Source organism: Clarias gariepinus, chromosome 13 (genome assembly GCF_024256425.1).
Source record: "Clarias gariepinus isolate MV-2021 ecotype Netherlands chromosome 13, CGAR_prim_01v2, whole genome shotgun sequence".
NCBI classification, from domain to species: domain Eukaryota; kingdom Metazoa; phylum Chordata; class Actinopteri; order Siluriformes; family Clariidae; genus Clarias; species Clarias gariepinus.
Genome location: NC_071112.1, coordinates 15,736,455 through 15,752,865, shown reverse-complemented (window position 1 = coordinate 15,752,865; position 16,411 = coordinate 15,736,455). Strand labels below are relative to the sequence as shown.

The 16,411-nt window shown below is 38.3% G+C and overlaps 1 protein-coding gene across 3 annotated transcripts in view; it reads left to right on the top strand.

Moving 5' to 3' along the window:
- akap6 (A kinase (PRKA) anchor protein 6) overlaps nt 1–16,411 on the top strand; it is a 104,206-nt gene that overhangs the window by 16,569 nt on the left and 71,226 nt on the right. For 2 of the 3 annotated variants that reach the window (XM_053510489.1, XM_053510490.1), the window contains exons 3-5: nt 6,426–6,677; nt 8,365–9,828; nt 15,589–15,711. In XM_053510489.1, the coding sequence (XP_053366464.1) occupies nt 6,426–6,677; nt 8,365–9,828; nt 15,589–15,711 (1,839 nt within the window). The remainder of the gene's footprint in view (nt 1–6,425; nt 6,678–8,364; nt 9,829–15,588; nt 15,712–16,411) is intronic. The other variant, XM_053510491.1, reaches the window with a different exon arrangement.

Here is a 16,411-nt window from a genome sequence, read left to right as displayed (position 1 = left end):
GTAGCTCAGTTATTTTCATTGTTTTGGTAGATTTGTTTCAGTGGCTCTTGAATACAAAAAAAAGCAATTAGAAATGTGGCTTTATGGAAATAAAAAAACAAACAAATAAATAAAGGCTATAATTTACCTGTACACATACTTTCCTTACTGCGTTTTAGGCAATGCCCTAATCCCACATGACCTTTAGATGCTTTTTAGTCCTCTGGTTTCATATAAACAGTGTTAAACCACATAAATGTGGTTTGAAGACTATAATCATGAAAATTGATAATCATTTTAATGGGTAAAGGTACAGACAGGATTAGTGACAGCGTGTAGTGTATTTAAGTGCTTTACAATCCTAATAATGACTGTCCTTTGTGATATGACTCACTTGTCCTAAAGCAGAGTAAACAACCTACGCAGTTCTTTGGCCTTTCAGGAGGGCAGTTTTACATTATTGCTGTGTCAGGGTCATTTTCAGATAAGTAAAGCCTGCCATCTAGTGGAGAAAAAATATATTATTAATAAGTGTATTAGATAATAACGTGTTCATGCTATTTTATAAAGATTCCTAAATTGTTCTTTGTATTTTTGGGATGTGTAATATTTTTGTAAAAATTTAATGTAAAACAAGCTAATGATCAGAAAAAAGCTTATAATCATTAAATTCCTCAGAGCAGACTTAAGACACAGTCAGGTATAGCTACTTTATACAGTAAATGATGCAGACACAGGTGTATAGGAGTAACCCTTTACTTTAAACTGATCATACTGTATGTTGTTCTGTTTTTTTCTCATAAAAGCATGAATTAATGTTCTCTAAAAGAACCTTAAAGTTATTTATATTTAGTTGCTGTGTGGTGTAAATGTCTGTACTTTCCAGACTAGTCCAGCATGTTGGTTTTGGGATGTGGGAGGAAACCTGATAACCTGGGGGGAAGCCCATGCAGACATGGGGGAAGCGAAACAGAGACTGATTGAGCCTGGGACCCTGGACGTGTGCTGTCAGCAATTAAATAAAAGTTTATAAATATTGAAAAATGCTTTGAAATGACCTTATTAGTTTCTCAACAAGTAGAACCTGTGCTGTAATTTTCTGCAATCCAGGCCTTACAAACTATTATTTTAAATTGTGTTACATATCATACTTAGGTTATGATTTAATTTGTGTGGTAATTTTTTATTATTTTATTTTAAACAAATATCACGATTTAGATATTTCTTATTTTCACGGTCCAAAAAAAACTTGCAAAAATTCAATCCACCCAGGATGCTGTGCGGTCTGCCGATGTGTGAATAGTTATGAGCATGCCACTATAGGACTATAGAAAAACAGCAATGTTTTGCCTCCTCCAATGCAAACAAATACATTTTAATTGTATTATTTTTTTCCACGCAAGCGAATCACGATACATAACTGAAATGATTTTTCTTTCATCTCTACTAGATACTGTATGTGCTGATACTCATGCTGATAAAAAACATTTGCCAGAAGACCTGTAATAAGACCCTGTCAGAGATGAGTTAGTGTGGGATTAGTAGGAGTATGTACACAGAATACAAGGCACAATTTTTTTTTCTACACTTTTACACAAAAAGTGCATTTTGGCAATTGGAATTTTTTTTCTTGGGCATTGTCCCTTTTACCCATTTTGTCCCTAGGGGTCGCCATATTGAATCATTTTATTCACAAGGTCTGGCACAGGTTTTTCACCAGATGCTCCCCTCCAATTTCCTAACTGGGCTTGTATGAGGTGTAGGGTTAACGCCTCGCCCGATACCCAACAGTGACGACCTGGTCATGGCACTTATGTTGATCCAAATTATCATAGTATCCATGTTTTACAGTTCTACACTCCGGAATGCTGCTATTTCAACATTTCATATTTACCACAATTATTATTATTAAATTAATACTAAATAACAATAATAATTATTGTTCATTTGGACATCATCTTAAAGTGTAGTGACTCTTTTGTGGTCACTTTCAGTGCAGGTAGTTAAATGTACACTCAGATCTTTTCACCACTAGTGGTGTCATCACTGGTATGTTTGACATACTGTACGTGAAGAAAAGACATCTGACGTCTCATACTCATACAAAACGTGGTATAAATTTGTCTGTGTGCAGAATGTGTAGCAGTCACTGTACACTGTGGTGCCATCATCCACCAGCAGCTATGTGTAGAATGTAGAGAGGGAGAGGAGGGTGGGTGTGTGAAGATATGGTCTCACAGCTGTGGCGTCTGAATTCCCATCTGAGCCCTACCCACTAAACAATGTGCGCAACTCAACGTGCACAACTTAAAGCAGCCATGCCTCTAGTTATGCTAGACACACATTCCCACCACACATGTGCATACAATGAAGCATATTCTGAAGTGTACAGAGTATAGACAGGATCAAGTCTCAGTTGGAGAAGGCTTGCAGCTGCTTGTGGATATTTATTTTGAGTGATGTAATCCCAGCGCTCCAGAGAGTTTGGGTAATCCTGGTATGTTATCGCAACCAACAAGAGAAAGCGCAGGCATAAGAGGAGAACTGAGAGGGCTAATGTTGACCAGAAAGGGTGTTCGCTTCTTTAGAGCGGCAAACCTCCCCTACTATTATTGTCTTTTATGATTAGTGGTTGAGGTATTAACAATTCTTCTTTATGAGATCCGCCTCCTCCTGAGACCCTCAGAATAGCCATAACAACACTACATTTGACCTTGAACCTGTTTTATTTACTATACTTACTTCAGATCTGAATTATTATTTGGGTCAAACAATACGATATAATTTTAATATATTTTCAATTCGCAGTCTGTTTAAAGTTTCACACATTTTCCCTCTCTCTTTAACTTTGGCTTCCCTGGTTTAAATGACTGACATCTCATTTAGGATATTATCCCATATCACACCCTGTTCCTGGGATTAAGCTGCTGTATCTTGCTGGCTCAGTAAGAGAGAGATTTCTTCATACATGAAGAAACTTGCGCAGAAATGGTGGCTTAGACTGCAAATCAGTCCGAGTTAACGTTAACATCAGGTGAAGTGGCTGTCCAGTAAATATCCACCATAGCAACTCACAACTATGTCTCTGATTCTCAGCAGCAACAAAATAAACAACAACAACAACAACAGAAAGTGACTGTGTCTAAGGGCGTGTAGAATGTCAGAAGCTCCTGGGAGTGCGAGTATGACCTCTCCAGTAGCAGATGCCTGGCCCGTTTGCGCTTGGCTATTCTCAGTGAACCCGGCACGAGGGCTATGAAAAGGGTGGGGGGGAAGGAGGTCGAATCCCAAAATAGCCATGTGGTGGTGAGAGCCCCTCCTTTAGAGCGTGTCAGGGAAAATCGGGTCAGCGTTGAGGGGTGTGAAAGACAGTGGAGAGATAGAACAGCTTCTAAACCATGTGAAGAACAGGGCTTGTGTAGATGCAACTCCAATTTAGTTTCTATTCATTATTTACTGAAATTCGTTCTATTTCATCTGATCTCATTCAACATATCGGAGGTAAGCGTATGCCATTGTGGATGCGAATTTGCTGGCACTGCTGTAGAACAGGATAGTGTTAATGGGGTTAACTCATTTTCTACAATGAAAGGGACACTTGGAATATGATTATCATGCATTAGATGAGGATAATTTTATTCAGTTCTAGAAGGTGCATGGTTAAGGTTTCAGGCAATTATGTCATACAGTATAATGCAATACATTATGCCGTATTTTATATCGCAGGATTAAAATTTAATCTGCTTTGTTAAATCTAAATAAAAATGCTGAATAAAATTTTCTACAGAAGATGTTTTTGCTCAAGGCTAAAAAAAAGTGCTGTTGCTGCTTGTAGTGTTTACTAGGAAAAGTAAGAATGCACATGTGTTCAGAAGCTGTCTTTAGATCCCTGATGCCATTTTCACTGTTCAAATGTTAAGTGTTTGCTGCACACATTCATCAGACAAACCACAAGCAAACAATATGCAGAACTGTTAAGTGTTCTGTTATGTCTTATGTGTCAGTATTGCATATTGCACAGTGTGCATTAGTGTCTATATAGACAAAAGTTACAGTACATGTATAGGAAATGTGTGCATGGACTGGACTGTATATGAAGGAATATATTTGTTATGCACACTATTGAATATTGCTATAATGTTAGTTCATCAAGAGTCAATGGTAATTAATATTTCTAATATTAAATTTGTGTGCATTTTCCTAATCCTAGTCCATACCAGGTTGAGATTTGCTTTTTTTCTGATACACTTGACCCCCTACTGTAGTGTTTATTTTCGAGCTGCCATGGTAGAAGGTCCCTTGTGTAGGGACTCTGTGATGTTGGCAGAAACACTGACCTACATTCAGACATGCCACATTAGGAAGCAGGAAGCTCCATGATGGTGGCGATGGTGCTGGTGCTGCTGGCAACAACACAGAGTCACAACGGTGTGGCAGTTGCTTTGACATGTCTGCAGGGTGCTAATCTTTCATAGGTGATGAAGACCTAATTTCATTACTTTAAGTCCAAGATTTTACAGATGGTGAGGTCACTAAAGAGGTCACTTACTTTTGTCATAGTATGAGAACTTTATGAAACAACTTTTTAAAAAAATAACTAATTACAGTTACTAACACAACAGTAAGTAATGTTTGTTTTAGCAGAATTTTTATGTCTCGTATAAAATGCTATACTTCTGTATGTCATTGTCGTACCCCAGTACTCTATCCCAGTGGAGTTTGCACGTGTGTGCAACAGTGTCTGGGTATGTCATATGGTCCCAGCAGCTGGACCCCTGTTTTAGGCTAGGGCAAAGATTTCTGTCCCGCAGTATTAAATTCTGAAATGAGCCTTTTAATATTAGCAGTTTGTAATTTATTCCATAGAGACAGAGAAAGAAAAAAAAGCTAGGATCCAGAGTCATGAGGCAATAGAGATGCTATTTGTGGTGTTACCGGCAAATGTGTCCCATATTATAATTTATCCATTTAGGACCAGGGGTCTCAAACTTTTTTTTAGGTGGTTTTCTCACACTGTCTATAAATTACCACTTTGATTAACATGAGATCATTTTGGACTCTGTTGTGTTACAGTGGAATAAGGGAGATTCAAATAGAAAAAAGGGATGATTTAATATAAAAAAAATTTTTTTACAAAAAAAAGTCTTAAATTGCAATTCAACAATCAGCTGACCCAACATGAGGTCGTAACCTCACACCTAAGAGGACCTATGCCTTAGGACAACTTGACTTATCAAGGAGTCACTTAGCTTACAGTATGACAGGAATGGACAAGGATTATTCAAGGTGCGTCCTATACAATGATTATTCACAATTAACTGAATTGCTACCATTGCTTTGTATTTGTAATATTTGAAAGGAATGGGGGTCAGTACATTTTTCATAAGGCTGTAACTGTGATATTGTAAGACAAAACTGGGAACACTGGGATGTTTGGGAATTCTGCTCAGCTCAGTGCCCTCACACAATACTTAACGTACTGAAGAAACACAGTTTCATTAAAACATTTTAGTGTTTAAGATATTCACGATTTTATTACAGAGTATTTTGCACACAATGTAGAGAAGTGGAGAGAGAGTAATAATTTATGAAGATACTTAATAAGCATATTGGTTATAGCAGCTTTAATCCGACAGTGAGATTCTGTTATGTCGTGCTTTTAAACCCTTTTTTTTTTTTTTGGTCTTATAATAGACACTTTATTTAGATATTTGTCTCATGGATAGCTAACGTAGCGCTTTTAATGAGCCCTAAGATATTTCATGATCATAATTAGGCTGTCTATAGGATATTAATGGAACTGGGCTCGTCTGGGTTTGGATATATGGCTACATTACAGTTTGATCCATAGCTAGTTATGCTATTTTTGGTCCTGTAGGTGTCATATCGAAGATAAATCCACAATATAATAATTATGATTGTTTTCATTTTATTTTCTTTGCTCTGCTTTCTAGGGTGCAATCAGGGTTACTTGTGTTTGTGGCATGAAGCACAATGACAGTTCAGAGTACAATGTAGCACAGAGTTGTTCTCGCAGTGACATTGTATATAAATTATTCACATCTCATGTGAGACTGACTCAAGTGCAGAATGTGGAAGTATGACATATATCTTCCTGCATTTGGTGTTTTTGTACAGAGTTTTGTAAAACATTCTACAGTGATAATTATTTTTAGGGTAAGTGATTTTTATGTAACTGAAGTGGGTTAACACTTAACTTTTAGATAGATTCTTGCTTGTATCAGTTATGATTTTGTTTATAGTTTGGGAAAATTTCTATATGAAAAATTTTATTGAACTGATGATTCAAACTTGCTTTTTCTGTTTTATACCAGTTCTCATTTTATATTGTATTTTTAGTCTTGTGTAAGTGTCTTAACAGTTGTGTCTTAACAGTAAATCATTTTTGTAAAAAGGGTGTGTGTCTGTCTATGTGTGTTATGTAGGACATCTGTGAAGACATATCAGATCATGTGGAGCAGATCCATGCGTTGCTGGAGACTGAGTTCTCCCTGAAGCTGCTGTCATATTCGGTGAACATCATTGTAGACATCCGCACTGTGCAGCTCCTTTGGCACCAGCTCCGTGTGTCTGTTCTGGTTCTGAAAGAGAGGCTTCTCCAGGGCCTGCAGGACTCCAACGGCAACTACACTCGGCAGACAGACATACTGCAGGCTTTTAGCCAAGACCACGACCAGGTCATTCACACACACACACACACACACACACACACACACACACACACACACACACACACACACACACACACAAAGGTTAGAATAACAGGGCACAGCCTATGTAAACACATTAACAGATGTTATGTAAAACAAAATAAGGAGGATGTTCTACATAACACAATATACAGACAACTTATTGATTTTGTAGCCATACATATCTCATATTTATCTTACGTAAAAAAAAAAAAAAAAGGAAATTTTTAATTTCATTAAGTGGGTTTATTGTAGTAGATGTGCATATTATATCTTTGTAAACTAAAATATAGTACTTACAGTAAAATAAATGACATACTGTACAATATAAAGATGAAAAGTAACATTTTTGCTTTTAATAATGAGTTAATTTAAGTAGCTAGATCATGGGATACATGGAATGCTCAGGATTGAACTTTTAGCTCTCAGCTGCTGCATTACTGTGACAAGCTTACGGTGTCAGTGATGAAATATCAGAACGTTCTATATGAATTGTATAACCATCTGATAGGTTGCATAAGAAGAGGAAGCCAGTAAGAAAATAGAATGGACCTTTACATGTTGTGCTGCACCACACAATTTCACATTGATTGCAGTACTGTGTCAATTTCTTCTGCCATCACTCATTTCTAGTTTTCATAGTTTTTTACTGTGACAGGTTGCACAAAATACAAAATTTAAGAAAAAATATGATTTAGGAATTGGTTGTTTATGTAACAACCCCAGCAGAAATTATTCACTCATTATTCTCTCCGTAGCATTAATACACTAATCACCAGCCTGATCATCTGTCATCATCTGCACCTGTTTCTCACTGGTTTATGCCTAAAGTTAAATGTTTTTAATGCTTGAATGATTCGCAGGTCACTCTCAAGCTTAACAAACAAAAACATTCTTTTTGGAAATGGTCAGGTAACGAGAGCCAAAAATGTCCTTAATGATGCGTGAAGAGCTATTCCTCAAGACCACATTTAAAACATTCAAAGAAAGTCTGTCTCTTTGGAAGCAGACTATGATGAAATGAGGGGTGGTTTAGGGCTATTGCACAGTGTTTTCCCATAAAACTACATCTTGAGGTGGTTTATTTATTTTTAATAACTAATAATAAATGTTCCAGTGATGACAATAATTAATTTATTAAAATGTGGCATATCATACCATAATGTAGTTAGTTCCTTTACTTTTATATATTAAAGTTATTTTAATCATATATAGTAGAGCAGGATATAGTGAAACACAACCACATTCCTCCAGAATCATGGTGCTGCAGAACTACACAACTATATCTAAGCTTTAAACTAAAAACAATTGTAAATTACATAAAGTGCACAAGTGCAAGCATAGACTGTACACAGGACAATGTGCAAGACAACGTGAGTAAAAGAACAAAACAAGATATTGTAATATATGAAGAATAAGAATAAAATGTGATGAGTGTAAACATGATGTGCTGAAGTCTGGATATTGAGGAATGTACATTACAGTTGTATCATACATAACAGCTGTTAACAGAAGATGTTTTTCTTGAATGTAGCCTCTTGGTTTTTACTGTGTGTTCAGTTCTAGTAGCTTTTGTAGACCAGTACCTAACAAATAATCTATAAGGCACATCCATCAAATGTATTAACTTACATATGCATATAATGCATTTCTTTTTTTATTATTTGTTTTGCAGGCTCGACTGGACTCTCTGACAGAAGTGGATGACTCTGGTCAGCTAATTATTAAGTGTAGTCAGGACTACTTCTCCCTGGATTGCGGCATTACTGCATATGAACTAAGCGACTACAGCCCCAGTGAAGACCCAGAAGATCGAGATTCGGGTCAAGAACCACGCTCTCTCTATCCTGAGCTGGAGCGAGACTTTCCTGAATTACTTCAGAGTGTGGATATTCTAACTATTGCTGCTTCTAGACAAAACCAAGAATCTTCAGCTACAGAGGAGGAATCAGCCAAAACCACCCAGGATTCTGAGGGTGAACTAATAAGATCCTCCCAGGGGCCTGTGGAGGAACCAGTTGATTTGACTCAGGAGACCCAGAGCAAGCCCATGGACCAGACACCATACATAGACACAGCTATGCAGGAAGAGTATGAAGTCGGATTCTCCAAGCGTCCACTCCAAGGCTCTCAAAGTAATGCTGTGTCACCTACTCAGCCCTCCACGCCCAAGAAGCCCATGTATGTGGAAGCAACGCGCCTCCAGTACCAGAGTGACCTTAGTAGAAGCACACCCTCTCTTGTGGATCTGCCTGATCGTTCCAAATTCTGGTTGGACCTGAACACAGTGTATCCCAGCAGTGGAAGTCAGTCAGAAGAAAATCTTTGCAACATGAATGCGAAGAACCGGCATGCGAGCCACCAAACAGCTTTCCAGAAGCGCAGAGTTCAAATATCCCTTCAAAGACGCTCATCCGCTGCTGAGCAGGAAAATAACACTGAACATAGTAACCTGTACTCACGCTTAAAGAACAAGCACTCCAAAACCATGCAGGTGAGCAGTGACTCCTCCACTCCTCTACCATCTTCAGGGGAAGAAACTTCTAATCACGATCCACAAGAAAGCTCTTCCAGTCTCGATGATCATCTTCCTGCAACAGGTTCGGTGTGGATCATGCCGAAACAGCCTTCTCATATGATCGACAAGAACAGTAGCCCAAAAGAAGATTGCTGGTATGGCTCTGAGGAGTTTCTTGCTCTTCCTGCACAGCTGAAGAAGACTGAGATGCTGGCCTCAAAGTTGGAGAGTTTGGCTCAGGCTTTACCCCCAAGATCCCTGCAACAGTCTGTTCAGGACGTGGACAATTGGGAGCTGACTGAGGCAAACACAGAATGGGAGACCAATACTCATCTCTTTTCTCCTCAGCCCAATGGGAAGCAATTCTCAACAGGGAGGTTTTCATCCTCGTCTAGTGATGTGGCTGCCTCTGTAGATGAAAGTATTGAGTCTGGACCTCTTAGTGACTTGGTGTCAGAAGATGAGAGCGTGTGGTATGCACCTAAATCTGGAAAAGCTGAGAGGATTACCGTGGAACCTGACACCTCCAGAATGGTGCTCCACTGTACGCCACTGATCAAGAAGCTGCTGGAAGACATCCAGCACCAGGAGAACTACCAGGACATTTGGGGAAAGTTGGAGGTGAGGTTATATTAATCAGTTTTTCAGTTATAAGGTTTGTGCATTTTGTTGCAGTTACTGCTCACAAAGATATTTTTTCAATTGTTTTTTTTTTTTAGATTGTTGAGGAAAGCTCAGCAGACTTAAACAACAAACTGTCATGACTTAAATAAATCTTCAAATTTTATTAAGACATGTTACTTATATATCAAAACACACCATAAAATAAGTAAGATAATAGCCAGTGGTAGGCCTAATAATGTGGCTATGTAAGTTGTATTTTTTTTTGTTTCTTTGGTGCTGTTAAGCAGATTAAATGACAGATTCTGTCGTTTTTATATCATTTGATGGTTTTACGTGGCCAGGTTGCTAGCCTTAATTCAAATTCAAATTTTTCAAATTCAAATTCAAATTCAAATTTTATTTGTCACATACACAGTCACACTCTTACCTTCAACCCTCCTCCTTTCTCATCCGGGCTTTGGGACCAGCGGCGGTGAAATCATTTTTAATGGAAATAGCATTAAGTACCTTGCCCAAGGGCCCAAAAGTGTCAAACTGGTGGTGGCAAGGCTTGAACCCCAGACCCTTCTATCAGCAATCAAGAGCCTCAACTGTCTAAGCCATCACTCCCGTATATATATAAATTAAAGATCATCAAAAATAAATGGAACAATTGAGGGGTTTCTGAAGAGAATTTTAAATAAATTATATTTTGAATCTATATAAATAAACGAAAGGTTTTGTCTGTATATTGGACAGAACTCGCTCTTTGAATGATATCTTTAAGTTTCATACACTGGAGGTGTATAACCAGTCTCAATAATGTTCTGTTTGTATGTCTGTCTTTTTGCATACTGTATATATAGAGTGTATATATATAAAATCTGAATTAATATGAAAATATTAAATTCTGTCCCATTCTGTGGACATATTTTATATATATATATAAAATAACTGTGGTATGAGTAAATTTTAACGCGCAGGAGTCCTTTTAAGCCAAAATTAAATCTTTATCCAGTCTACTTTTTCGATTTCTCATCTGTGATTCACTCTCCGATTACTGAACATGGAGTGTTTTTGGTTGATGATGAAAGAAGCACAACTTAGTGTAAACAAGGCATAAACATAAACTTTTTTATATCCTCTCTTTCCCATTGATTGTACTAAGATGAAATGATAGAAGATTCAAAATCTTGCTGTGAACTAGGTAAATTTTGTATGATTTCCTAATATTTAGTCACCAGTGCAGTGGAAACCAATACCGTACAATGTGGTCTATATAAATAAATTTTGTGAAATTGCAGTTTTAAGAAATTAAGTTGTTCATCTTTGTTGCAAGCAGACATATATGTACGTTTAACATGAAATAATAATATTAATGATAAAAATTAAAGCTGATCAGCTTATTTTTAGCTTTAAATATTTTTACAAACTCTTTTCCTGTTAGTGATGGGTACTTATGCTAGTAAAATATAAATCAAAAAAAGAACCCTAACCATACTGAGATAAGGAGTAGCCGAAAGAGGTTTGATTTCCTGACTTTAAGACCTTGAGGATCACTTAATAAGGCAGCATATAGCTGCCACCTAGTGGCTGACTGAAAAAATACAGGCATCATATTTTCTGTGAGAATCTTTTTTTATTTCCCATACAAGGTTTGTGCACACATGTATGACATGTAGCATACTAAACAGACTTAGATGTTTGTATATAAGGAGGGCGACCTGATAACAATATTCAAGAAAATAGACATTTAATTTAGGAAAATTTTCTTTTAATAAAAAAATAAAGTAATAACAAAATAAATAGAAAGAAGCAAGTGTGAATTTAAAGTAAGACGTAGAAGTGATATAAATGTGTAGTGCCTGAGGAAACAGAAATAAAATAATTTGTTTCCATTATGTTACAGAATTCTATTATATTCATTATTCTGTAGTGTAGGAAAGCATTGTGCTGTTTCAAATTTATGATAAACATGTTTTTATAATTAAAAACATTTAACAAACAAACTAACTAAGTATCTAACTAAATATCTAACTATATATAATAAATACTGATGCAAACTTGGACATTTTTTTCTGTTTCCAAAACTGCAAGACTGGAACAGATTTGCTTTAAAACATTCCATAATGGTTTCTCATTTAATCTGCAAATCTCTGCTGGCAGAACACTGAAACCCTCCTGATTAGTCCTCCGGCAGCAGATAAGATGATCCGAATCAGTAGTAAGGTTGAGATGACATGAGATGAGATGAAAAAGATGATAAAATGAATGACTCTGGCTCGTCTTTTTCGTGTTGCGAGAAAGAAAAAAAGAAATAGAGGAAAGAATAGGAGGGAATGTGTGATTGTGTGTTTGTGTCTGTGAGGATGACTGGGCCAGGCTGAGGCAGGCAGCCGCATCCACCTGAGATGATGCGTGTCACGGGGGGAAGTGATTGATTACATTAGCATGTGGCCCCTGGAGATGACTTCATCCTTTCGGCAACAGACAGCTGGCAGCTGAAGCCTTTGCTGGGGGGAGTCTCGGGGGCTTAGTCAAGTGTGACGCTTCTGACCAACCTCCTCTCCATCTCCCTGTCTCGCTCTTTTCCTCTCACCATCTCTTTCATTTCTGTCCATCTAACCTGATATATTTCTTCTCTTTCCTTTGCTGTACACTTTTTTTCCCTTTCCAAGGCAATAAATTGGATATTCCTTTCGTCTTCATCTTTTTGTAATAGACTCTCTGTTAACACAGTGACCGGAGGCTACATATTCATCTGCTCTGAGACTTTTTCATGTAGAGAAAGATGACAAGAAGACATATACAAAGTACCAGCAAAACCATTTGATCTCTATTGACTCTTGTACTATGGATGTGCCTTGTTTGTAATATCTCTATCTGTACTGGCAGGGTAGGGGTAGCTTGGTGGTTAAGGTGTTGGACTGCTGGTCAGAAGGTCCCTGGTTCAAGCCCCAGTACTGCTTAACTTTTGGGCCCTTAAACAAGGTCTTCACCCCTACTGCTCAGGTGTCGAGATGGAAACCTGATGGCCCTATACTCCCTCTATCTACACCAGCAGTCGTTATTCTGTGGGCCATGGTTCTCAATGGCATTTTGTTATGCTGTCAGAGTTTGTTGTAGCATTAGAAATTAGAAAGACTTAAAAAAACTGGAAATGCTAACAGAAACATTCATGAAACAACTTTCACAAAGTAAAAACCATTTCCTGAAGCGGCTCCCACACTTGCAGCGCCTTAAAAACACCCATAAATAGCGGATGGAATGTGATTAACAGAGCAGCCAGGTTAATGTGTTTCAAAGATTACATGACACCCGTTCATTCATGGAGTGGAAGTACACAAGAGCCCTGCACAGAGATCTGACCTCAACCTTACTGAGCACCTTCGGGATGAACTGTAGCGCAAACCGCGAACCAGGCATCCTCACCCCGACATCAGCGCTTGACCTCGGTAATGCTCTTGTGGCGGAAAGAGCAAATCCCCACAGCCATGCTCCAAAACCTAGTACAATGCCTTCCTGTGGGAGTGGAGGTTATTATAACAGCAAAGGGGGGATGGGGTTTTCAGTAAGCGCAACTATGTCCACAGTCTACATGCACTCTGTCTGTCTATCTAGAATGTGTGATTGTGTGTTTGTGTCTGTGAGGATGTCTATCTATCTCTCTATCTAGCTATCTGTCTGTCTGTCTGTCTGTCTGTCTGTCTGTCCGTCCGTCCGTCTGTCTGTCTGTCTTTATGCATTTTATTGATTTTCCTGATGATTCTTTCCAAAGGCTACTAAATATTTGAGGGTTTTCTCAAAAAAAAAATGTTTCCCTCTAGATGCTAGACTTATCTCATCTTTGGGGTGGCTAAGTGATTTAGTGGTTAGCACTGCCACCTCACACCTCCAGGATTAGGGCTTTAATTCTCATTTAGTAAAGTTTGCATGCATGCTAGGTTTCCTCAGTGTACTCTGGTTTTGTATCTGTGTGTGCCCTGTGATGTGCTGGCAACACTGTGCTTGCACCCTGGCTTGTTTCCCGGTATAGACTCTAGGCCACATGTGACCTCACACAGGATAAGTGACATAGATAATATATAGATTTAAACATTTGTATAAATATGTACGTCGGACTCTATAAAGGACTTCCTAGATGAGAACAAAATCTTAAAGCATATTTCATGTAGTTTTCTCTAATTATTAATTTGAATCAGTGTCTAAAATCTGCAGTTACATTCTGTTTCATTTTTACCTTGAATATCGTCATGCTCAATTTCTAGGCAGCTCATCTTCTCATACTGCTGCTCATGTAAATGCCACAGGGCAGCTGAAAGTGCTTAGAGGAGAAAACACTAACTGTCACATTCAGTAAACATTAACTCACAGAACCCTACAGTTGGAGTCACGCTGATCGCTTGATTATACTCTATTAGCCAGGAATGTAGATTTATTGGGATTCAAATACACAGTGATAGAGAGAAACTTCAGACAGCTCTGCCACTCTAACAACTTCATTTGTTGGGGGCAGTTTCTTATGATTCTTTTTCGGGCCATGAGTTGTCCAGTCTAAGTTATTAGATTGTGTTTGTACAACATATGTAGCTTTGCAAGAGAGCTGTTAAGCAGATACAAGTACTCACGCTGCCTAGTCCGTGATCAGAACACCATCTCGTCATCTTTCTCATATTCTTGTTCAATCTGTCTCTCTCTCTCTCTCTCTCTCTCTCTCTCTCTCTTTCTCCACTCTCTTTCTCTCTTTAGCACTTAGCTTTAAAAACAGAGGCAGTCTTGCCCACTTCAAAGCTGTTCTCCTTCAGAAGTCGAGGCGAAATATTCAATGAATTATAGCTTTCTTAGCCGACGTGTGGAGAGGTCATTTGTATCAATATCTTTGATTTTCTCCAATGTTAGGTAATGAGCTGCTATAGCGAAAAGGGAGTGATATTCTTGGATAAAGCCTAGGGGGTGGTTGGGTATATAGTTCATTAGATATATTACAAAGTGCCATTTGATCTGTTCAGGTTTATGGCATTAGAATATGGCTCCAGAGGACTGTGATGTATAAGTGCATGCATTTCACTATAATTAGAGGACTGTGTTTCTCTCTCACCATCTTCTCCCTCTGGTCATCCCCGGGCTTGATCTGAGAGCAAATGAATATAAGGAATGATAATTATTCTTGATAGCAGATGCAGTTTTAGAGAGGACCAAAAGATGGCAGTGGTCACACATCGGAACAACGCGACCGTGTTTTTCCTTCAACAGCTCGAGCACATCAAGGACAAGTGCTGAATGACATGCCGCTAAGCACTGTCCACGTTAGATTAAAGCTCACAAATGCTCCATAACTTCATACCTCAGACTTTATCAACGATATCCAAAAGTGAAATTTAAAATGGGGTCACGTCAGCGATCATCATCAAGCATATGTGCAGTTTCGCTGACATCTCATGGCTGGATTTCAATTTAGAAATCTGGAGAATTCTGATATTTTCTTCTTTGTCCTTTATGGTCACTCACACTTGCATGTTGGTCAAGGACAGGAATTACAGTTTATGCATAGAAATTATATCTGATTTAAATCATACTTATCTGCTGCTCGGAAGGTCCTGTGTCCATATTAACAAAAAAAAAAACTTTCAAAGTGCTCTTACTGTAGATGTCCGTAAAAATTCTATAAATATAAATTATGTAAATATCTGAGATATTTTTAGGTCTTGGAGATACCTAATTGCAAAATGTTTATTTATTTTTGTCTTTGTTTCTGTCTTGTTTGTTGGCCACTTTCAGGGCTTCGTCTCCAAGCTGGATGAGTTTATCTTCTGGCTGAGGGAAGCGCTGGAGAACACAGAGAACTGGACGCCACCACAAGCCGATATCGACAACCTCAGTCATTACCTGGAAACGCACCTTGTGAGTCTAGCACACGCACATACTTGATTAGCCATGCCGACACACTGGAACGTTCCCGTCTGAAACAGTATGTCTTCTTTCATACACGCATGATCATTTATTTACTACACGGATCAGCGGAACAAGGCCAGGCCTAGGCTGATATTGAACCGTTATTACCTACTATAAAAATTGCAAAGGCTTCGGATTTCAGAGCGTGGAAAAGACTCATCACCACGCTCACACCCTTTTTACTCTTCTAAGAGAAACATCACATTGAGTTTTATTATGAAAGGCTGCATTCCTTCATATCGATGTAGAGACGAGAGTTTGTTTTTTTTTTAACAGATTTAATGTCTGACTCATAGTCCAGCTGCCACATGGTGTGTGTGTGTATATGTGTGTGTGTAGCACAGCTCTTTCCGGTACCCATGGGAGAATTATAACATTGGGGTTGACTGCAGGGGGAGAGGGAGGGCTGTGTTTATAAGGCATTGAGGGATGGTGTGAAATGAAACGGCTATTGATTGAGCTTGATGGTGGATCCAGGTCCCTGAATCACATTAACGAGGGACGCAGCAGACTGTGTTGGCAAATGAGCAGCAGGGATAAGAGCTTCCAGTTACAGAGAACACACACACACACACACACACACACACACACACACACACACACACACATTCAAATGTGTTTATTTTAAGGAAAATAAAAACATTATGTT